The sequence below is a fragment of the Lepidothrix coronata genome, unplaced genomic scaffold (assembly GCF_001604755.1).
Source record: "Lepidothrix coronata isolate B3197 unplaced genomic scaffold, Lepidothrix_coronata-1.0 Scaffold130, whole genome shotgun sequence".
NCBI lineage: Eukaryota > Metazoa > Chordata > Aves > Passeriformes > Pipridae > Lepidothrix > Lepidothrix coronata.
In genome coordinates, this window is record NW_016690310.1 from 1,297,762 (window position 1) to 1,321,205 (window position 23,444).

A 23,444-nucleotide genomic window follows, 5' to 3' on the forward strand; every position below is an offset into this window, starting at 1 on the left:
TGGACTGTTGGAAGATGATGGAGAGTGGTTTGGCAAGCTCTTCTGCCAGCTCCCTCATCACCCTGGGATGGATCCCGTCTGGTCCCATAGACTTGTTAGGATCCAGCTGGCTCAGTAAGTCAATAACTACATCCTCCTGGAATACAGGAGGGCTATTCAGCTCTCTGTCTATCTGCTCTAGAGGCCAGTTGTCCTGAGGGCCACCTGTCTTACTGCTAAAAACTGAGGCGAAAAATTATATACAGTGTTCTAAAAGCCTTATTATTTCTTTTACTCCCAGTGGTATGTGGTTTTGTGCTAACTCTTGCTCTTATTGTAGATCATGGAGGGATAGATGCAGATAGAGGGTATTTAATAGTGTGTGAGAGAGATGGTTTATATTTTTAATCAGTGTCAGACTCTACTGTTTCAAAGTACTGATTAATGCAACGATTTCATCATTTTCTTGAATATGAAATCTTAAAACTAGTTGGCTTGTGTACCCTTGTTCTTCATGGAAAGCTGTCCCCAAGTTTTCCTCCAGCCTCATCTGCTCTGATACACACACAGCCTGTTCATGTGCATTTGGGGGTTTGTTGCCAACACGTCTGTCAGCTGTTCTGCTCCTCTTCCCTAGTGTTCTTAGGCAAAGAATATCTTACTCTGAAGTTTATACAAACCTAATTCTTGGAGTTTTCTTTCGCAAGACTTCTTCTTAATTTTTCCAGGTCATCATCTTCTACTCTGAATTCCTCCTCCTTGAACATGGGTGGCAAGAACTATATGGAATGTTTCAGGTGAAGTCTTACCAGGGCATTGTCTTAATTCTAATTTAAAAATTTTACATGCAAGTAAAAGTCACTCAGTCAACCATTACTTGACATAAGGGCTATTTCCTTTTATAAGAAATCTTTGGAGGTTTTCTTTTCAATGACCTGGTAGATAACTTTGGCTGAGAATTTGACACCTGGATTCAGTACAGGGCATGTGAAGAGACCAGCTTAACCTGAATTCTGGCTTGATTTTGGCAGAGGCTTCTAAAACCACACAGGTGCTACCTTGTTCTCTTGAGCTCTGTGAAATGTGCTTTAGAATTCAGAAGGTAGAAATATTTGTTGTTTGATTTTGGCTTAAGACACTGCAGTGGAAAATTTATATTAGGACAGGATCTACACTACAGGATACCAGGATTTCTATGGATGTGATGTCTGGGAAAGACTTAGTCTGTTCTGACCTTTTATAGAACCATTTTTCTTCTGTGGCTAAATGTGGATTTAGGAGGCAAATTTATGTCCTCTGAAAAACGTTATTTAAATCTTGAGTACATTGCCTGGATTAATTTGCTGAGCTCACAACCCTGTTGTATGAGGTGCTGCTGAAACATAAAGTGGCAGCTCTTGTCCTGGAGGTGTGTAGTATAAACATGTCTAAGAATTATTATCTAAATAAGACAAGGTGTGGGAGAAGTGACAGGCACAGAGAGAAGTAACAAGATTTACTCAGTGCTGAAAAAGTTCTTTTCAAGGAATAAGAGGAAATACACCTGCCATTCTAGGAACCTTAGTCTTTTGTAAATATGGTTCTTTTCCTGACGTTTCAACACCCTATGTTTAAAGTATTGCAACTATTGCCTGGTTGGCTTTTTCCTTTGTTCAGAGAGAATAGATGTATTTAATTAGGAACCCTGCCCTCAGGTCCACATCCAGCTCTATCTCTATAACCTGCCCTTAACTGATTAACAGCACAGAATGGCCTTTACTGCCAGGAGAGAAAGCCATCGGGCCTCTCACTTTCTTTAATGCATTTATATTGCATGGTGTGTGATTTTTTTTCTGTTCTAGAGTCATCAGTTGCTGGGCCCAGTCCTGTTTCTACTCAGGTCCACAGCCAAACTGAAGAAGGTGTGTGATCTTGGGGGGGGGACATAGGATGAAATGGGTGCTGATGGGACAATCTGAAATCATTGTTTTGGGAGAAGCAACTGTGAAAGTGCTGTAATCAGTGGGTCGCTTTGGGACTTAGCTATACTGCTAAGCCCAGGCAATCTTCACGTGAGAGTTGTGGGGCCTTAGGAGACTTGTGACCTTGCACCTGAGATCAAATCCTCCCTTGGGGCCTCCAAGGTATTACTGGGGGGGATGTGTGTGGTGACTCTCAGCCCTTTAGTGGTTTGGAGCTGTAGCTTCTCAGGTGAGGAACAGTGGCCACTTCAACATTAGAATATCTGTTTAAGGTGGTACCTCCAACTGTTGTTTCATAGATGTGTATATGAAAATCTATTTTGAAGCCTGGAGTTTATGAGAGGATAACACTGTACCACTGTAAACATCACCAATTTCCTCATGCAGAGAACCAACCTGACTCTACGAAGCAAGCAAGAAATTTAGTATAGACTTAGGTGGGTGCTTGGGAGGCCGCCTTGTAAGATGATACATTTTGTATGCAGATAAAAGTACACAGAAATATATTGAGGGTCACTTTGAGCTAAAGAGAAAATGCTTAATAAATTTAGTTTTTACTCAGGAGGTAAAACAGTACCTTTAATCCAAACTGCATGAAAGGTTATTTTTTGTAAAGGTGCTTAATGTTAGGCTGACTATCCATTCAAAAGCAAACATTTTTATTTTATAAAATAAAGATCCTTTAATGTAATTTTGAAAGCAGAGCGATTGGCTATGTGTGTTTAACAATAATGTGAATGGGGCCATGTGTTGGGTTCAATTTGGTGTCAGCTGTTCATTGCTGATCTTTGACTGGTTAATTTAATGGTCTCTGACATTTGCTCAACCAGCTTTTTTTTTGTGTTGGGGTTTTTTTTGTTGTTTTTTTTTTCTTTGCTGACAAGTGATTGCCAATGAATTGACTGATTAGAGAATAAGGGAGTCTTGAGATAGTGTAAAGCAGCATCTAATACATTTGGGGGGCATGGGTCCTTTCCTAAATATAGGAAAGGAGAGGGAAATTTTTAACCCCGTGCAAAAGTTTTGGTTTATTACTTTGTTAGACATCTGCTTTACTGATGCTAATTGTGTTTAATCCTTCCTGGAGGTGGAGACTGGTCTCAGGGCTAGTAAGTACTTTTATGAGGTCTGCCAGTTCTTAGCTGTGCTCATGGATATATCAGGCTGCTAATCTGACCTTTGGGATATTGGCTTTTTGAGACAAGCATCTGCAGAGAGTTGGGAAAATAAAATGTCGTCAGAGTGAAGCAGGTGTCCTTGAAGAATGTGCATAGCCCTTCCTTATCCTTATCCCTTACCAAAGCATTGTCAAACATCATAGTTTATAAAGAGTAAACATAAAGGATCACACTGCAAACACCAACTCATTTAGACTGTCAGAATAATGTGTTGTTTACTACTAGTTATACTAAAAAAAGGAAAAATTGATAATGTAGAAATACAGAAACAGATGTGCTAAATATAGATATATTATCTGTAAATGTTTAGTTCAGAATGTATTGCTAAGAGCTTATTTTCTGCATTATTGGTTTGCAAAACACTGGACAAATGTTACCATATAAAACTGCACAGATATTGCCCCTTATACAGCAGGCAAGTGCTAAAAGCATCTCCTTTGGACGGTGGCTTGACTTTACAAGCTCATGAGTCAATGGCGAAGGGTTAAGTCTGATTTAGAGTACCGCACATCAGCATATCATATTTTATACCACACAGACTCCTGGGGGTTTTTTCAGTCTGCTTACTATCTCAGTATCTAAGATGGATCGTTTTTCACATAATCCCAATTTTTACCAGTTATTGCTTAAGATAGTTCATACTCAATAATTATTTCTTTGGTTAACTGTATTGTAGTAGTAAATTTTTCCTTTATGCATGAATAAAATTATGTTTGAGGACATAATGGCACATGCCAAAACGTGCATCCATCCTTCAAACCCTCTAGGAACATCTGAATCATAATAAAGAGATCTGTTTCTTTTGAAGGCACTACTGTACTAGCTCATCAGGAAATGTTAGTTCCTGTTGTTTCTCCATGCTCTTATAAGAACTACCTCTGCATGGCTCTTCTGAATGAGCCTGTGGACTTCTCATGTTCTAAAAATTAATTTGTGCTCTGATTCACTTAGTTTCTTCTTTGGATCTCCTAGATGGCATTGGGTCTGGAGTGGATGAACTGACACTAATTTCTGTAAGGATCCATGTTTCCCAACACCTACTGTAGATATTAATTTGCCCTGTGGAGCAGAGCAGCTGCTGCCTTTGTCAGCTCCTGTATAGCTCAGTAAGATTCTTTTTCTTTATTGGCCTTTGTGTCGGAATTGCTCTGATAGAGACAAGCCTGCACTCCTTTAGTGCATGCCTAGAAGTGTCATTTACCTCCTTAAAACAATGTCCATGGCTGAGCTGCGATGGAACTGGCCCAGAAACACACACTAATTTTCAGTTGCCTGAATCTGTCCTGATTCTCACAGTGTCACCAGCCTATATTCCTTGGAATGATTTGTCATTTTGCTGAGGCTGCCACAAGTGTTCTAGTGCCAGATACAATCACTAGTGAAAGGCTGATGGCAAGCAGTCTTGCTCTTCAAGAACCTAACAGGCTCAGGAGAAAACCTGCAGGAGATAACTGGGAAGTTATTCGTAGAGACAAAAATGACATTCATGACATCATGACATCCTAATTGTTGTGAGATTGCGTAAACAAAACTTGCAACAAAGACGTTGCCAAAGGTGTTAAAACAAATACCACAAAAATGACATTACTGGGAAATTCAGCAGTAGAATCACAAACAAATAAAAACTCAAACAAATAAAAACTCCAGAGAAACAAAAAACCCCCAAATCCAAACGGTGAGCTGCCTTTTTATTTTAGGTCGTTTTAATAGTAATTTTAGTTTTAATTCACAACTCAGCCATCTACCTGTAGCTTAATTAATTTGGAATAATTCCAAGTTTTAAATGGTGTTCTTAGCCTGCCTTTTGCAAAAAAATGGCCTGTAACCTAAACTCTCATCATAGTGCTACAACAGCTATTGCAACTTTCTTTTTTCCTTTTCTAATTTATTTCTAAAGCTTTAAAATGATGCAGATTGAACTGTAGTTGACAAAGAACTGGACAAGTAATGCTATAAATATTAGTTGTGTTTGAGCAGGAAAACAGGCAACCAGTCCTGATAGCTCTTTTTTTAATTATTTCCCCCTCCCAGTATTAGTATCTCTGTGGTTAATTTCTGAATCAAAACTTTATATGTATGCGTAAGCCACTTTTATTCTTTCTTCTTTTTTAAACTAGCAACATACTCTCTGTTCTACATTCCTCCAACCCTTGCTCCAGGCAAAAAAGAATAACTGATTTTGCTGATGTCCCTAAGCCTTGTTTCTGTGCTGGTAGATTCTGTCCTCCTGAATGATTACTAGTAAATTGCTCTGATTTTATCTGCAGCTAAACCACTACTCTTATCTGGTGCTACTTTAAACCATGCTTAGTTTCATACATAGATGGGCTTTCATCTACATCCTGTGGGAACATTTGACCACATCTATAGCATAGATCAAAGTGAATGTTCTTTTCTAAAGAAAAACTAAGGGTTTACAAAGTTTAAAAAAAAAAAAGTCAAATATTTGATATCTGTGGACCCCAGTAAAATGACCACAAAGATTAGTCACAGGAGTTTATTGCCTGTCAATTCCATGTAATTTTTCTGCTCTTTAAACCTTTTACTCAGCTAATTTAAGGAACATAAGTTTGCTGGAGTAACACTTTCCTAGGTGTAGGTGCTCAGGCAAAACCAGGACTGAATGGGAAACTATATGCAGGATATCAAACAGAGAATGGGATTCTGTACGTGTGCATGGAATTACACTGAAATTGGACTGATGGAGGCCCCTGTGAGGATATTCTGCTGTCATTGCCTTGTGCTTTTTGAATTTTCCAGAGCTTGCAGGTCTTTTGATCAACCTCCTTGCTGCCATATAATTGTTAAAGGAGTATTAATAACAATAGAAATATTTCAACCATCTGCATTTTAAAAAGGGATGAATCAACAGAGATCATAAGGAGCTGATAACAGAGTCTTAGCCTGGTAGGTCATGCAGTTCAAGACTTGGAAATTCCCATTAAAAATCTTTATGTTAAAACTCTCTCTGCTGTAAATTGATGAAATCTACAGTTGATCTGCCTCATGACAGTTCTATTAAAGGATTGTGCTATATATATTTCTGAAGAAAGCTTCAGGAGCGGTGCAAAAATTATTTCTTTTACTTGAATGGTTTTTCCAGGAAGGTACAGAAGGCGTTCAAGTGGCCGATGGCTACGCGAGGAAGCTCCCAGGCGGAGATGCCCAAACCGCCTATGCTTGTGGGAATTGTGCCTGTACTATCATTTTCTTCATCAACCATAAAATACAGTTTTAAATTATTAATTCCAGTCTGCTGTAAATTTTACTTTACTGGATTTTTTTTTTTTTTGGTAGAAGGTTATGTTAAAAGTTCAGTGTCAGAATTTGTAGTAAAACCCTACAGCGTTGATTTTAATTCCCAGATCAATGAAAACATAGGCTGGTGTCACTGTAGTGAACCTCTCTAATTAGGAGCATAGGATTTGCCATTGCAGATCAGGCTGATCGTTTACTGAGTCTATGAGCATCCTGCCTCCAGCAGTGCGCACACCAGCTGGCTTTGATGGAAGTAGCATCCCCCTTCCTCCTTCTCCAGCAAGGCATAAGGTCAGTGGGAAATGAAGAAGCAGAATTTTCCTCTTATATCGTTCAGGGGATCATTCTTCATCCCAAAGACAGTGAACTGGTAACTGGGGTCTTGGCTAGCATGTCTGTAAATGGGCTTTAGGGATAAAAATACTGATTTTTTTTTTTTTTTAAATATATACTGCTAAACTGAGGTACAGAGGGTGACTCCCATTAGGGGGAGTATTTTTTAAATTACTCATAAATATACGAGTCCATTTGGTTGAGAAGATCTTTGTGATGTAGACTGTACTAGAGAAAGGGGAACTAAAGTTTTTGCTATAACATCTGTACTCTGGAACTTTTTTGCTATATTCCCTTAGGCTGCATCATAGCTGGGGACGCTGCCCTTCTCTGCCCCTTTAAGTTTGATCTGGTGCCAAGTGTGTAGCTTCAACTATTACCAGTTGTCTTCTATCTAATTGGCATATAGATCATGATACAGAAAGCACTCCCAACCCTTTAAATGGAAGCAGGAGGAACTAAGCTGGAAGCAGGGTCAGCATTGACAATTTAATTTAATTTTGAAAGTTATCAGTCAGTAGAAGATTCAGTTAGATTTGTATCTGTGAAACAGATGGCCAACTGCAGAACCATTAGATTAGGTTTGTTATGTTTGTGGAAATTAATTCAGCACTTTATTTTTTTTGTTTGGGAAAAATAAAGAAAGAACAACTTGTATTATTTGGTAAGTGCTTAGCAGGAACAATTTATAAAGATGACCTTATTTCCTGTAAAACAAGGCAAACCCCTGGTGATCCCAGATTATGCAGAAAGCTTTTTGCTGTAGCCTGATTTCTGGGCTATGTAGGAATATAGCAAATGACAAAACAAAACCAAAAATGCTGCCACCTGTGCATAAACGGGTTTTAATATTTTCAAATGCAAGAAATTTATCTCAAGATCTCATTAGCAAAACGTAGAACCAGACACCTGTGTGGGCTGCATCCTCCCATCTGTATGTTGATGCAAATATATATGAGTATCTTCCTTTTTCCCTTCTGAAAAGTGAGGATGAGTTTTAAAAATGCTGGAGATCTAGCACTTGTTCAGGTTTTAAAAAGTATCTGAAGTTTTCTGAAAAATCAGTTTTTTATTTTGATGGCTACATGGAAGTTGAGCTCCTGTGATAATCTGGATCTAATGGGATTCTGGACCCTAAGAGATTCTTAGTCTTTTTGTGCATCTTTGGGATGGAGTCTTTGCCACACAAATTAATGCTCAGCTGTCACAAAGCATTTATCACTATCTTAAAAATGCAGCTTAAAATAAAAATAGGTCTTTCAAAAGTAGGTCACACCTAAGATTTGTCTAGCCAACTGTCCCATTTCTGACAGTGCCCAAGAGCAGGAGGAACATTTAGAAGAGCATTAGAAATAGAAGCATGGGTAGAACATACAAAACCCTTTTGGAAGGATAGTTGGCTCCTTCTCATTCTTACTCTTGCCATCAATAAACTTTAGAAATAATGGAATTAACATGTAATTCTTTAACTACCAACTTCAGAACAGCATTCCTGTTCAGAAGAGTTAAATGTGTGCTAAATGATTGAGAATTGAATAAGTTGATGCAATCATGTGGTCAAGTCCTTTCTCGAGTTTGGTTCTTGTTTCCTCCTTTTTTTGTTCCTTCCATCTCCAGATTTTGTGTTGATCTTGCTTGGCAGATAAAGAGAGGAATAAATTGCTGGCCTTCATGACTCAGTTGCAGTGATTTCTCATCCATGTGTTGGTTGCAAGTTGCTTTATGTCCTTCCAAGTGTTAGTGAGCACTGCTTCTTGCCAGCTTCTGGCAGCTTCAGAGACACTGCTGCTTGTGAAAAATCTTGGACACTGAACTAAATTACATTTTACAGAGTGAGAAAGGTAGTGCAGATGACTTCATGTTTTTTGAGTGGCACTAGACATTCTGTTCATGGGAGAGGAGAGTATTAAACTGGTGATGTCAGTGTTGATATGGACTGAACCTACCCAGCCCCTGGTTTTGAAGTCTCATTTTTGTCCATCAAGCACTAAGCAGACCCAAAGGGGAATGTTGGCTGGACCTTCTTGGCTAGAAGAGGGCTAGGATTTGGTCTCTCAGGCAAGATCAAGGCCAATTTCTGTAATTCCCTAATCCCCACAGCAAACTGATTTTGTTAAAAATTAGGAAAAGCTTTTGCAACGTTTCTGGCCTCAGTATTTGGACTAGATAACTTTAATCTTCATACATTGCTAGAAGTTGAAAGGGTTTAGTATCACGTGCCTTAGAAACCAATTGTACTTTCACTTGGAGCTGCTTCACAGCTGTGAATCTTGTTTTGATTAATTAATTCTCTAAGCAATCAAGAAAAAATGGAATAGAGGAGTGAGTTTGTGCTTAAAATGCTACATGGCAAATTGGGTTCCATTTCTAGCCCTATTGAGATTATATTCCAAGATTATCTCTTGGAATCTTTTCCTTACCCTTTGTTTCTCAGAGTCCAGTCCAGCAGTGATAGTTCATCTGTTTTGATCCCTCCTGTGGCCATGGCTTTCTGCCCAGAGGAGATGATACTGCAAACATACAGATTTGTGACCCCAGGTGAAAAATACCAATGAAATTACAGCAGCTGTTTGGAACAGTCTCTCACACCTCTTCCAAATAGAGAAAATGAGCCTGTCTTCATTAGAAAAGTTTAGAAGACTTTTTTTTTTTTTTTTTTACTGTCACGGGCCAAGTGTGCCAAGACTTCATCAAGTTCTGGGAACTGACCACACTGAGTACTGGATTAGCTTACAGCAGGAACTCTATTCAAGTTTGTAGCAGCCTGAAGTTAGATTTTTCTCCCATCTTCAGTGCTCAAGGGTTTTGGGGGAACACTGCAAGCTTCCCCCGTTCTCACATTGCATCGGGTGCCTGTCTGCATTTAGCGGGGCTGTTGCTCAGAGCACAGTCCTGAGCACATCAGAGGCCCAGCACTCAGAGCTGTTTGGGTAAACTTCCAACTCCATCAAAGCCCCGTTAGCGTTCCACCTCCCCAAAACAAACACACCCCTCAGCCGCAGTGAGTGGGCTTTGCTGGGGGGAGAGCTCCTGTGGAGACAGCGTGGCTCCCCAGCTGTTTGCTTTTCATGGAGCAGTTTAAAGAGCAGCTTAGATTTTTGCTCTGGCAGAAGTGTGCCTTTTGAAAAATCAACAGCTAAAATGTCAGACATCCATCCTTCAGCTTAGCAAGAGGGGAGGTGAAGCAGTCATTGCTTCTCACCTTGGCAACACTGGCTGTGTTATTTTTTTTTAATACACAAAATTCCAGCCAAGCGTTGTACAAGTGCCAGTGCTCTGTGTTTTTAAGGAATGCCAGCAGCGTGGTCAGACTATGGGATTAGAGCTGACTTGCACATGGTGGGGTCCTGCCAGAGGGCAGGCAGCACTTGCTGTACCAGGTTACGTGTGTCCACTCCAGGTCCAGTTCAGCCTGGTGCTTTTTAGCTTGCATTTGTGATAGATAAAACCTTCAAACATTGGTTGATATTGTGAATGCTCCGAAGTTCAAAAAATATATCTGGACTTTTTTGTCATGTGAAATTTTGGATTTCCATTCAGAGAATAAATTTCCCCTGACACTGGGAGCATTTAGGTGAAGGGGGTTGTCTCTGTAATAAGTAGAAAGTCTTCTGATTGTGTAACACCCCCCCCCAAAACAACAACAAAACTAAACAATCAAAACCCCAACAATTTCCTTAATAATTGTCTTTTAATGCTTACAGTGTCTAACACAAAAGACCTGCCAAACTTTATGCTTGCTGTGAATGGCTTCATTATTCAAGAGTGTGTTTATAAAATATATTGGTCCTGTTTGAAACTGATGTCAAACATTGAAACTCCCTGTTACAGGCAGTAGTAAGAAAAGGGAGCATTGGGGGTGTAAGGGAAGAGCTGCAGAAGGGGTAGGAATTGTAAAATGTGACAGTGGAAGAAATCTGAGCACTGTGCATGTGTGACTTCAGCTAAAATTAACCACCCAAGCTTCACATGCCGGCATATATATAATCATTTAACTATAAACGCCTTGAGAAGGAAGAACAAGCTGGACTCGAGCAGTATACATTCACCTTAAATATGCCAATAAGTAGTATGACCTTCCAGGTCCCTGTTCGTGGGAGAAGTAAATTTTCCTGTGATCATTATAAAACAGTAAGCAGCTCTTGGCTCCTCGATCATGGCAGCGGTGCTGTTGAACAGTAACTATCTGCAGCCTTAGAAGTGATTTTTTTTATTTATTTATTTTTCCCTTTCTTCTGCAACTTCTTAAGATTTTCTGTGGTTTTCCTTCGGAGTAGATATGTATCACCTTTTCAGATAAGCCCTTTTCTGTCGCTATTTGTGTGGGGTAGTAGATGTAAATGGGTTTATTTTGTGCAGGAGAACTGTCATATTTGAAAATGATTAGCTGTGCACTTTAGGTTACTTTTTAGAAAACACTGGAAAAAAAATAGTACATTTGCTTCTTTTCTTCTCTGAGGTAAATTACAGTTTGTTGGCATGACATCAAATCGGTTGTTTCGCTGTGGCTGAATATGACTTGGAATGGGTTTTGCCGATCAGCTCAGCAAACTAAACTGTTTCTCTTTGGGATATGCGAAGGAATTGATGCAGGTCTGAATGTAATCTCATTTCTACTCAGGACTTAATGTTTTCTGCAAGGGGGAATAAGAGAGTGACCACCTGCTTGGCATGGTGTGTGGCTCCAGCTTGCCAGGGATTTGTATATGGCAGAAGTGGATAATGGGAGCATTGAGTGGAACGTGCTGGATGCCGGCACAGAGGCCGTCCTTGCTTCACCTTCTAACTGGTGCTTGGTGAGAAGTATTTACCCCTCTGTGTAGGCAGCACCTGTCAGTAATGGGGTTCAGAAACTGTACAATTGGGGGGGAAAAATAAAGAAAATATCTCTTTTCTCCTCTTTTATATTGAATATAGTAAAATATTCAGTAAGGTAAGAAGGGTGCCAGCTAGGCAATTGAAAGCATGTTGCTTGTTTAATATTTACCAAAGATTTGCTCTGAAACTCAGAGAGAGCAGTGCCTGCCCTGAAATGTGGATAGTCCCCGGCTCTATTCCTGGGAAAGGCAGCAAACATGCTAAAATTGACACATATGCTTGGCTCTGTGTGCTGTGAGGCAGCCCATTGCTTTTGAATAGTAGTCATATGCATGAGAATAGCCCTCCTCAGTCGGGAATAAGGCTTTAAGGAGAGAAAAATGAGTAGTCCCAGTGGTGTTTAAATTACCCATTTATCTGTGTAACTTCGAAAGGGTAATTAATGTACATAAGTGTCCAGTAAAATGTAATATTCAGTGGAATATCTCCCAGCAACTGGGTAATAATTCAAGCAGTTCCAGCCAACACTTGCACATCTGAGAGAATAAATCATTTAGTTTAGTTCCCGTAAGAAATTTTTAAAAAGAAGCAGTTACCTCTGTCTCCCCAGAAAAGTGGGAACCAAGTGGGAACTTCAGTTGGTTACAACTGCAGTCTCAGTAGTTGATGATAACTTAAAGGTTCCAACACTTTAGGTAATTGAGAGTATTTTACTGGCATCATATTAGATACTAATTTAGTAGGTGTATATATGTGTATGTGACAGCTATTTTTAGAGGATTGCAGATCCTAGAACGACAGACTGGTGTGGGTTGGAAGGGACCTTAAAGACCATCTCGTTCTAATGATGCACCTTCCCCTAGACCAGTCTGCTCAAAGCCCAATCTGACCTGACCTGCTGTATGGATTCCTTCCAGGAAGGTCACTTTTCTGTCTCACCTGCCTACTGGAAGGGGTCCACCTGCAGTTCAGCCCATCATCACCTCAGACTTGAAGTTTCTGGTGATTTCCTCCCTTTTTTTAGCTGGAATTGATGCCAAGGTACTGGTAGGATGGAGTAGACTAATCTCCAGTCTCCCATCCTGGCTTTCTGGATGTTTCCAGTGTCTCAGAGCAGAGAGGAGAAGCTATTCACTGCCTTACCTCATGTGTCCACCTCTCCCTCTGAGCTGGGATCACTGGGGACTCATAGGCATTTGTAAGGACAGTGGATTCTTGCTTCATATCCTTCATGTCCACATACTCTTGGCTATATCCTTAAAGAAAAGGAGTAGACAGAACTCCTTCCTCAAAGCCCACTAACACCCTTATTTTATCACAGAGAGATGTAGGCACACATCGTCTATCTTATGTCCTACTTTTTAAGCCCTTTGGTTTTTTGTCTTGCAAGAACTTACATTGAGGAAAAAAACCCATGCAACAGTCTTTTGGATAGCAATGCAAAGCTTCATTCATTCTAAAAGAGTCAACACTAACCTTTTACTGGGATTTGTGTCATGGTACAGATGTGGATTTCTACAGGATTTAAGAAACGTGGAGGCCACACATTGTAAGACCTGAAAAAGGTTCTGTGACAAATGCTGTAAAACTTGGGTTTTCACTTTTTTTTTTACCATGTGCTTCTTCATTGTCCTTTTGCCAGTAACTCAGCAATATACCAGCCATATTATTGTCAGGGACATAATCTCTATGCACTTTCAAAATAGCCTTTATCCGTACTGTACCCCCTTGGAGCCAGAGGTGCTTCAGAGGGATTGAGGTTTTCAGCTAAACCTTTGGCTTTAGCTATTTAGCTCTGGGCTTTACAGTGTGATATCTGTTAATGAGATCATTGTGTTGGACTGTAGCATGGATCAGCATGAGACTGCAATCAGTGTTACCAGTCAGAAACTGGGATTTCGTGACTCTACATGTGTAAGCCCTGTTTGTTACATGGGGCAGCATCTGATGGGCTTCTGCCCCCATAACATTGTCATGACTGCAGGCATTCCCGTTAGTATCATCTCAATATTTTGTCTCTATTTTTAGGGTTTGGAGTGTTTTGTTTTTCTCGCTCCCTGTGAACTTCAGTGGGCAGAGTGATTTGGTTAGCAGCAACATGGGCATTGCATTGTAGTGGGTGTTCTGGAATGGGAGTTCCTCAATGTGGCTAACCCTGCTATTCAATCACGGAAAAAGCCTTGCTCTGCTCTAATTATGCTACATGATGTCAAAAAGATATTCTTCAGCTGTTACCAAGTTCACGAGAGCCTGATTCATGATAATTATTGGAAGAAAACAATTGCAGTCTGATTAGTAAGGAACTGACATGGTAAAGAGAAGGAAAGAAAGGTTTGAAAATTTACTTGGGCGTTTATTATAATTAGATTTGTGTGTGTGTGGAAATGAGTAACAAGGAAAAGATTCAGGCATATTTTCTACTTAGTTGCATAGAAAAGAGACATTCTTTTCAAGTAGATTCATATGAACCCTTTCCTTTTCATGAGCATAATTCAGAATACCAATGCAGAGGCAAAAATATTGGGTAGTTCTTGCCTTCCCATGTAGGACTGCATTCCATTTAAAGGAGACTCTGGAGTACATGATAATACCTGACACCCTAACCTAATTGCAGCCCCATGGATATACTGGGTCTCCTCTAATGTCTCTAAAGGTTTTTCCTGGATTCATTGCTCTCATGAGTTATCCATGCTCTGTATCCTAGGTATGACTGGCTGTGGGAACAGAGGTATATAGTTTTACAGATGCTGTGTTTGGCCTTACCTACCAGCAGATCAAGAAGAACCACCCAGGTATCAGTCTGCTGCCTCCAAATGGTATATGAAGAAAGGAATACTGTGGTTTGAGATGCCAACTTCAGGCCATTATAGCTGGCCAGGCAAGCTCTAGTTTATTTGGCTTTCTGCTTGATTTTTTTTTTCCCAAGGCTAAGAAAACATGTATGAATTATTTTAAAGTGGACAGAAGCTTCAGAGTTTTTGCTTTTTGCTAGTCAGCTTTGTTCCCCGGCCTTCCCTGAGTGCTTAGTGGGGGCTGTGTGGGCTTGAACAAAAAACCAGTTCTGCAAAAGGCACCTTTTGTACTGGTTTGGTGTTCAGATACAGGGCAGGTGGTCTGAGGTGAACTTGGCTGTGGTGGATGTGCTCTCTCAGTGCAGCCAAAAATGTTACATGAGGCTTGAAGTGCCAGGAAATTTCAGGGATCTCCTAACTGGAAAGCAAAATTTCTCTCTTATCTGAAACCTGCTTTAAAACAAGCAAGGAGAAACCCAACTAAATTTCAAAATTCTTCAAACTTATTAATGGAAGACAGCGTTCAGGTCTTTTTCTTTACAGACAGCTTTCAGAAGCTTTTGAATTTGGATTTTTTTTGTTTGTTTGTTTAAAACCGTACTCCTTTTTTCACTAGTTTTTTAGCTCTGACTCATAATGTACTGAATATTTCCAAAATCAATGCTTAACTGTAACATTCTTAATTCAAATCTGATGGATTGAAGGGAAAAGAAAGAAGTCTTTCACATTTGTTTTTGTTCCCAGATAACTGGATTCCTAAGAGAGAAAAAAAGCTACCAAACAGCTGAGTCCACCTTTAAAAAAAGCTAGAACTTATTTCCAAGTTAAACATTAAACTGACTTGGACACAAAGACCTGCTTATAGTGATTAATGCCCAAATCATGATGTTCACTTGATTTTTGTAACTAAAATAATGAAGCTGCTTTCAATGATTTTCATACTGTGTAAAATCACTGAAAAGTTTTAAAAGCCCATACTGGTGTATCTAATAAGGCAATATCTCTTGGATCAAATATTTCATATCACAAGATTTTTATGTTTTTTAATTAGACAACTGTTCAGGTAATTTTCATGTGAATATTCAAATGTGATGTTGTAGCTCATTTGCTGAAAATACCTGAGGAACACTCAGAATTCATGTGCAGAGATAGGAAAATGGAAAGTTTCTCAGCAGTGATTTCCTACTTCTTTTATTATTGTTTTCCCATTTATTTGCCTGGTTTTGAACATTTGAAAACACTGTGTGCTTTGAAACATATTTTCTCTGTCTAGAAATAGCAGCCATTGTATTTATATTTTTTCACTTGTTTGTATGGAAAAGGAAAAGAAACATTAGGAGTAGTATTTGTGTAGTACATTACAAAGACTTGCAACAAACAGGTTTTGAAAACATCCTGGAAAGTTTCCATGATTAGCGTAATATATGCTGTCAAAATCAGCAGTGACCTCAAAGAGCTATTGCAATAAACCTGGATAGAGCTTGTAAATATATAGCCCAGTCAGTTAAAAAACAGTAATAATTTGCATGTTAATGCATGTTGCTAAATAATGTTGTATAATAACACTTTTAAGAGAAGGACAGATTTATTATGTCTGTATTTTCCTGCAAAAGGCTTTTCTAATCAACTAGTGAAGTGAAATAATATTCCACACCCTTAAATACCCCAGAAACAAATATTTCCTCTGTACTGGTGTGCATTTAATGGAATATTTTATAATAAACATAAAAGCTCTGCTTGTAGTTCAGATATCAAACGCAGACTGACTTCACCGAAGTGGGGCTTACAAGAATAATTTACCATTAGAGGGAGTTTCTTTGTGTTATCATAGACAGTGAATCCGACAGTGGGTATTTGGTTTCTTTCAGGTTGTGTCCTTTACCGGGAGCATTTAAGGGAGTTAGGAATTTCTTCGATACAGTGTTTATTTACGGGGTATGAATCTAAGTTCTGATGTTCCTGGATGCAGTGGGATTTAAGGCAGTAAAGACAAGTACAGGATAGCAGTTTTGCAATGCCAGCCATACATTTTCACGTTGTTATTTGACCTAAAAATCAATCCTAACCAGCTCTCAAGGTCTTGCCGTTGCTGTGATTTCAGGCTCTGCCAGGAGGGGTCTGCTCCTGTTTTAACTCTGGGTCTGATCCAAGGATTTGTCTGACTGCATGATGATCTGCATCATGGGAATGATCCAGGATGGAACTGATGCATCAAAGTATCATCTTAAATTTGCTGGAAGTCATTCCATGTTAAATTAGGACATTCATTGCAGCTCTCACATTAAAGGAAATGTGGTTATTGTGTTTGATAAGTTGCTTGTCAGCTAAATTGCAGGAACGGTGTAGGGGTGTGTGTGGACCTTGCACTTGCAAAGTAAGTAGTTTCCAACGTGTTTCCTTGTATGTCTTTACTTGTAGATAGGAAAGCTAAAACCATGTGGCAGAAAAGCAGGTTAAGTAAATCCTAGTTCCTTGAAGTCATTGGATCTTTTAAAGTATCTTCCTGTTATGGAAAATGTTTTCTTGTAAAAGGGGCTAAGGAACACAATGTCTCATTTGTGCAGTGAGGGTTTCTTGCCCCTTTTCTTTTATTGGTCAGCTGGGGAATTCACTCATGTACTCAGCCTTTATTTCATTAAGGTGTCTTTCAGCCCTGTTTTTATGAGGTGTTCCATTGTGTTTTTCTGTTTAAGTCCATGATGCTGTTGGCATTGAAATGCACATCCCGCTGCTCTGAAGAGGAAAGTAAAGGATGAATGGTGGAAAAGAGGGACATGTTTCAGATGTTAAGTGATTTGTTCATGGCTGCTACCAGTAGTGTTTCACAGGTTTAAAAAAAAAAAAAACAAAAACAAAACACAAATGAAGACTTTATAACCAAAAACTCTGGTCAAAATCTCTACTGTTCATTTTATCATATTAACATTGAATCAGAAAGAGGAGTGTGAAATTACAATTCTTTATTATATCCAGGTTTCTCCATCTCATGACAAATACTTCACCCTTAGTTTTGGCAGTTGGCTTTTAACTCCCATGAAGGAGAACATGACCATCACATTGAAAAAGCAAGGCTTAAGATGCTCCTGAAATTAGTAGCTGTGGCTGTGCTCAGCCATATCAGTCAGTAATTTAGGGGATCTGCATTGATCAGCTCTGGGGCCGCCAGCACAAGAAGGATGTGGACCTACTGGAGTGAGTGCAAGAGGAGGTCCATGAAAGGTGATCAGAGAGCTGGAGCACCTCTCCTAAAGTTGGGATTGTTCTGGAGAGGGATTTTGGACAAGGGCCTGGAGTGATAGGATAAGGGGGAATGGCTTTAAACTGAAAAGAGGGCAAGTTAAATTAGAAATAGGGAAGAAATTCTTTCCTGCGAGGATGGTGAGGCCCTGGCACAGGTTGCCCAGAGAAGCTGTGGCTGCCCCATCCCTGGAAGTGTTCAAGGTGAGGTTGGATGGGACTTGGAGCAACCTGACTTAGTGGAAGGTGCCCCCTCCACCCCCACCCATAGCAGGGAGTTGGAACTTGGATGATCTTTAAGATCCCTTCTAACCCAAACCATTCTGTGATTCAGTGATATGGAAAGTTGCACAGCTCAGGAGTGGCATGATGGAAGGGGAGTGACTGTGAACCCATGTTTTGTTTCAACAGTATTTTGCCAGCAGACAGAATCTGATTGTAGTAGCCATCATTTCCATCTGCTTCCTTAAAGGCTTGGGATAGAACTCTTCAAAGCCTAGTGATCACAGACCTGAGGGTTCAGGCCCTTTTCCTTGTGCTCTTTTGTTTCCATCAGTAGTAGTGAAGGAAAACAGTAGTTCCTGGGCAGTGCACAGGGAGGGCTTTCCCTGGGCTTCTGGGGACTGAATACTGTTGTGTGGACATTTCCCTCCAGGCCAGTGACTCACACACTGGTGTGAGACATATGTCATCAGCATAGTGGTTTATAGGGTCTCTGGAGTGTTGGGATAGGTCATGCTCTAAGAAAGCACATGGTATCTACACCTGCTTACTGATAGATCAAATTGGGATGAATGTATTTCTTCAGAGTAGGGGTGAACCTTAATATTTAGGTATTTGAAAGGTAAAATGCTGATATTTAATTGTGTTTACCTTGTTTCTTTGGAATGTAAGTAGGTCACATAAAAAAGTCTTAAATTTTAAATTTTGTCCTATATGAAGAACAGGAAACATTACTCAACTCATAAGCAGAAATTCCTAATCAAGTGATTTCGTTAACCTAATATGAAAAGTTTTATAAGTTTCCTGGTGATCTTGAAGAAGTTGTGCTAGCATGTGATGAGCAATACTTAGTGCAAATTAGAGAGCTTTTTCACTGCTTTGTGTGCTTAATTTTCAGATAATACATTTTGAAATAAATCCCAACAGTTAGAAGTTTACATAAGAGATTAAAAGCAATTTAATAGGCCTGTTCAACCTATGAGATGGAATTTATTAGAACTGGTGAATTTTTAGGGCCTTGAAAGGTTTCTTTGGTAATATTAACAAAGGAGTTTCCTCACAGTGAAATTGCTATACAGCTAATATATTCTAGGAGTGTTTTTGGGGAAAAATCTTTAAACTTCCTCAATATCAGCTATCAAGGAAAAATGTCAAAGGGAAAATGCAAAAAACACTTGGGTGGAAATTGAAATGTCTTCTACAAAGTCACTGCAGCTGTTGAATATTTCGTTGACCTCCTGATGATCCATTCAAGCTGTAACACATTCAGGAGTTTCCCATCATCTTCCATGAGCTTTGATGTCAGATTGCTGAATAGGAAAATCCATACTACAGTGAGCTGAACACTTGATCTGCACAATGCCTTGAATTTTAATGCTATTGACTTGTCTCAAAGAGGAAAAAAAAGCAGTGATGTTATATCAGCCTTTTGCATACTGAGAGAAACAAAGAACTCTCATTTTTAAGGTTGTGTTATGAGTAATAGTTTATTTTTGTTTATCTTTCTCCTAACAGATTTATACGGATTGGGCTAATCATTATCTGGCAAAATCTGGTCACAAGAGATTGATAAAGGATTTACAGCAAGATGTGACTGATGGAGTCCTGTTAGCTGAAATAATCCAGGTTGTAGGTGAGTGACTTTGTTTGTACCAGGTATCCAGCAGCTCGCTCAGACAATCAGTGTCTTTATCTTCTACATAAACACAGTGTTGGAGGGAAATCGATCCAACTACATGGATGTAGATAATGTAGATAATTTTCCTACAGAGACTTTGCTAATTAATTTGAAAAAGCCGTGTCTTAAACTATAGTGGAAAAATATTGGATGTTGATGATAAGATCTCCTGACACAGCAATATTACTCCACATGGCTGAATGTTAAAAAAACAACTCATGAGGGATTTTTTTTTTCTGCTAGGATGCTGTTAGCCTTCACTATCTCTATTTCTAATACCTTTTGGGTACTGGCCTGAATATAATTCCCAGTGATACAGGCCTCCTGTGTTGAACCTCCTGTCTCCAACTGGAATTGGAAAATCCATGTATGCAGCTGAGAAAGGAGAAGGAGCACAACTTTTACGTGACAGAAAAAGAAATCTTTCCTGACTAGTTTTCAGATGAGGAAGATCATTTATCATTAGGCGAAATCTCAGCTGCACACTCAGTTGTCTAAAGTTCTCTTAGTTTGCACTAATGTTTGTAGATAATGAAAGTTCCAGGCCATTTTCTCCATGTAAAGCTACATATTGTCCCTCTTCCCTTGGGCCTGAATCCTTCATTAGTTCCTGCAGAGGCTCATCCGTCTGGTACTTGGGATGCAACAAAACACATGCATGGGCCAATGGAGATGGATGGAATCAGAAAGCCTGCTAATGGGAATTAGGACAACTATTGTTAGGAGCAAACTAACAGATTTGAGATGCAAATTAAGAAGCCAGCAGTGAACTAACACATCAGAGCATGCATATTTATGTGTGGTTGAGATGCTGTAAACGAGGTGGTTCCTTGATTTAAGGTACAAATCCACAAGCCCTGTTCTGGGATGACATTGGGAAGCATCTTCCAATGCTGGAACATATTAAAAGGACTTTCTCTCTGTGTAGAGCAACATTATATCTCAGTAGCATTGTAGACCTGCCATGCAGGTACAGAGGTATAAACAGGCCATAAATTAATTGATTGGGTGTTGACAGGTATTCTCTGTGAACAGTGCTTCATCCTATGTCTGTTTCCTTTGATAGGAGAGAAACCCAGGAGCGGTTAGGTGTTGATTGCTTTCATGCCTATCTGGCTCCCCTGCCTTAACACTGTTATGGGAAACTTCTGCATGAGAACACGTGTGGAAGACTACAACCATCAGAATGTGAACTTGGTTCTACCAAATGTAGCTGTTCGAGTATTGACTTGTGAAAACTCTTATGAAATTCAAATTATTCCCTCTAAAATACACAGAAACAATTATTCTTTTGATAACCTTTGCTTTTTTTTTTTTTCCCCTGGTCATTTTAAGAGCTGCCTTTTGGCTAATATTTAAGATAAGGTCTGCAAGGTGTCAGAAGTTAAAGTACGAGAGGAAGGATTTCTTTTTCACAGACTGTTTTCCCATGTGAAAGAAAGGTCATATTTAAACATTCTCAGTTTAATCCTCGGAATTATCAGTGAAGAAAAGTAATTTGTTTCTGCTGTGTATGGCTTTACGCAGCTGCATCTCATTGTCACAAAGATGGAGAGAACTTTCACACCCAGAAGCAGCTTTATCTGTAGCCTGGAAAATCCAAGCTTTTTTTCTAACTGTATAGTAGGAAAGCCTCTATATGTAGTGCAGGAGGTTTGTTTTTTTTTTTGTATTAGGGTGTGCTATGTGTAAAAGCAGCCATGAAGATCCTTCCTCCTTTTTGTATGTGCTTCGAGTATCTGGAGATTATCCAAAGTTGTTGAAATTAATTCAGGTTTAGTTATTAGTGATACAGTTTTTCTTGAGTCATCATCTGAGATTTGTGTCCCAGATGTAAGAAGAAGACTATGAGAGTTAATGGTTACATAAAGACCAAGATGGCAGTCCTTTGTGCTTGCCTTTCTGAAGTGAAATAGCTGCATTTAGGAAAAAGGAACTTTAAAATTGATAGCAGCTAGGTTGTTCTTTTACCAAAGCATCCAAATGAGGGGCAAATCTATAAAGAGGTGAAACCAAACATCACTGCATTTGACTTCAGAGATAATCTTCAAAACTACTAATGATAAAATAGAAGCATGATGACAGTTTTTTTTCTAATTTGCAAGTCAATTAAATGCATTCCCAGCATTCTGGGTTATTTCAGTTTAAAATTCATGAGTCTATAAAAGAATGTGTAAGTAATATATGCCTTAGTAATGGCATATAAACATAGTAGCTGTATTTAAATTCATGAATGTGGATATACTGGGTCTGACCTGGGTTATTAGAGGAATATCTGTATGCTTGTCCCAAACAAGAGAAAGCTCATTCACAAGTTCATTAGTTTTCTTTCAAGGACTAATTATGCATGGTGCCAATTTATAGGAATATAGCTATAAATTTTTCAAACTATTATAAATGTAGTTGGTAGAGATATTGCATGATGCTGAACTGAGAGATTGTAAATATTCCAAGATGGGTGCACAGGACTTGGAAAATGGGATTTAACAAGTTTGTCTTTGTTTCTGAATGACCAAATCCCAGATGGAATTCCTGAAAGCAATGTATGCTCTTGGTGTGTAAGGACTGATAGACCACTCTGGGAACCATACAGTGAATTTAGCTGCAGTCTTTTTCAGATTGGCATAAATTCTTAAAGGCATTGGTGTGGGATAAAGGTGTACTGTGACATGGATGTGTTAAAAAGGACCTACCATGCAAGAGTGAAGTTGTGTTACTACCTTGATTGTCATTGCTATGACTGCTATTGGAATACGGTGCGAAATTTGATCCTCTTAGCTGAAGAAAGCCATGAAATGAGATGGAGTTCTGTCTGCTGTCCTGGGAATATATGGGAGTGGTAGAAAATATAGGTTTTAATATATGAATCAAATGGGATGTGAACGCCTGTCTTTATTGCAGTGAAAGAAATGTGGGAAACTGAACTTTGGGAAGCTGAACTTTGGTTATAACTGGTTCTTCAGACTAGCACTGAAATAATTTCAGGGTTTAAGCCTGAAAGGTAAAACTGAGCAAATGAAGACTCTGAGGCAAACATACACCTCCTCAGGGATTTTATTGTTTCACTTGTGTCTTTAAAAGTGGAAACTATATTTTTATGCAGATAGGGTTGCATGTAAACCATGGCCAAGAAGCTTGAAAAGTTCTTTCATGATTTGTGCTTTAAAAAAAGAAAAATAATAAAATTCTTAGAGTTAGGGATCATAAATTTCCTGTCTGGATTTAAAACCTATATTCACCCTACAAGCAAACCAATTAACATGCAAGCATGCATATATATATATATATATATATATGTATGTATGTATGTATGTATGTAGTGCTCAGTTTTCCACGCAGCAGTGATTCAGCTTCCAGAGTTTAAATCTGTTTTGTAGTTTAAAAGAATTCCCTGTCACTGTACAAGATGTTGTCGGACCAGTTGGCTTCTGCCCCCAGCTGTCTCTGGAGGCATGACCCACTAGGAAACTCCAGCTGCTTTTTTCTTTTTGGTGGCTCTCAGTGTTTCACATATTCACTTTGACTGGACAACTACAGTCTGAAACCCCTTTATTTAACTGGTAGCAAGTACTCCGGAAATCACTGGAATAGATGTCCTTGCTTTAGTTTTTTTGCTTTATTGCCTCTTTTTTGCTTTTCAGCAAATGAAAAGATTGAAGACATCAATGGCTGCCCAAAAAATAGGTCTCAAATGGTAAGTAATAAAATGGTCTGTTGTTTGTGTGTGCATGGTTGAATGATAGTGTGTGACTTTGAGACTTTTAATAACAATTTTTAATTTATTTTTCACAGTAGTGAGACCAAAGGTATAATCTGCAGAACATAAATATGACAGGTTTTGCCCCGTTGAATTAGGCCCTATAATTTGTCACATATTTACAATCAAGATTATTCTTACATTGCTCTTTTATATTTTTGAAATATTACATAAACAGGAATGTATAAACATAAAACCTTGTTCCTCTATATAGACAGTAGTATTGAGAAA

The 23,444-nt window shown here is 39.0% G+C and overlaps 1 protein-coding gene and 1 long non-coding RNA gene across 17 annotated transcripts in view; one reads left to right on the forward strand and one right to left on the reverse strand.

Moving 5' to 3' along the window:
- The window catches only part of LOC108503104, a 32,101-nt gene extending 19,776 nt beyond the window's left edge, over positions 1 to 12,325 (reverse strand). The window contains exons 1-2 of the long non-coding RNA XR_001876725.1: positions 12,124 to 12,325; positions 9,130 to 9,219 (exon numbers count right to left, since the gene is read on the reverse strand). This is a non-coding gene — a long non-coding RNA (uncharacterized LOC108503104). The remainder of the gene's footprint in view (positions 1 to 9,129; positions 9,220 to 12,123) is intronic.
- NAV2 (neuron navigator 2) overlaps positions 1 to 23,444 on the forward strand; it is a 214,252-nt gene that overhangs the window by 39,361 nt on the left and 151,447 nt on the right. For 15 of the 16 annotated variants that reach the window (XM_017826754.1, XM_017826757.1, XM_017826756.1 and 12 more), the window contains exons 2-3: positions 19,294 to 19,411; positions 23,098 to 23,150. In XM_017826754.1, the coding sequence (XP_017682243.1) occupies positions 19,294 to 19,411; positions 23,098 to 23,150 (171 nt within the window). Of the gene's footprint in view, positions 1 to 10,747; positions 10,841 to 19,293; positions 19,412 to 23,097; positions 23,151 to 23,444 lie in introns of those variants that run through there. The other variant, XM_017826769.1, reaches the window with a different exon arrangement.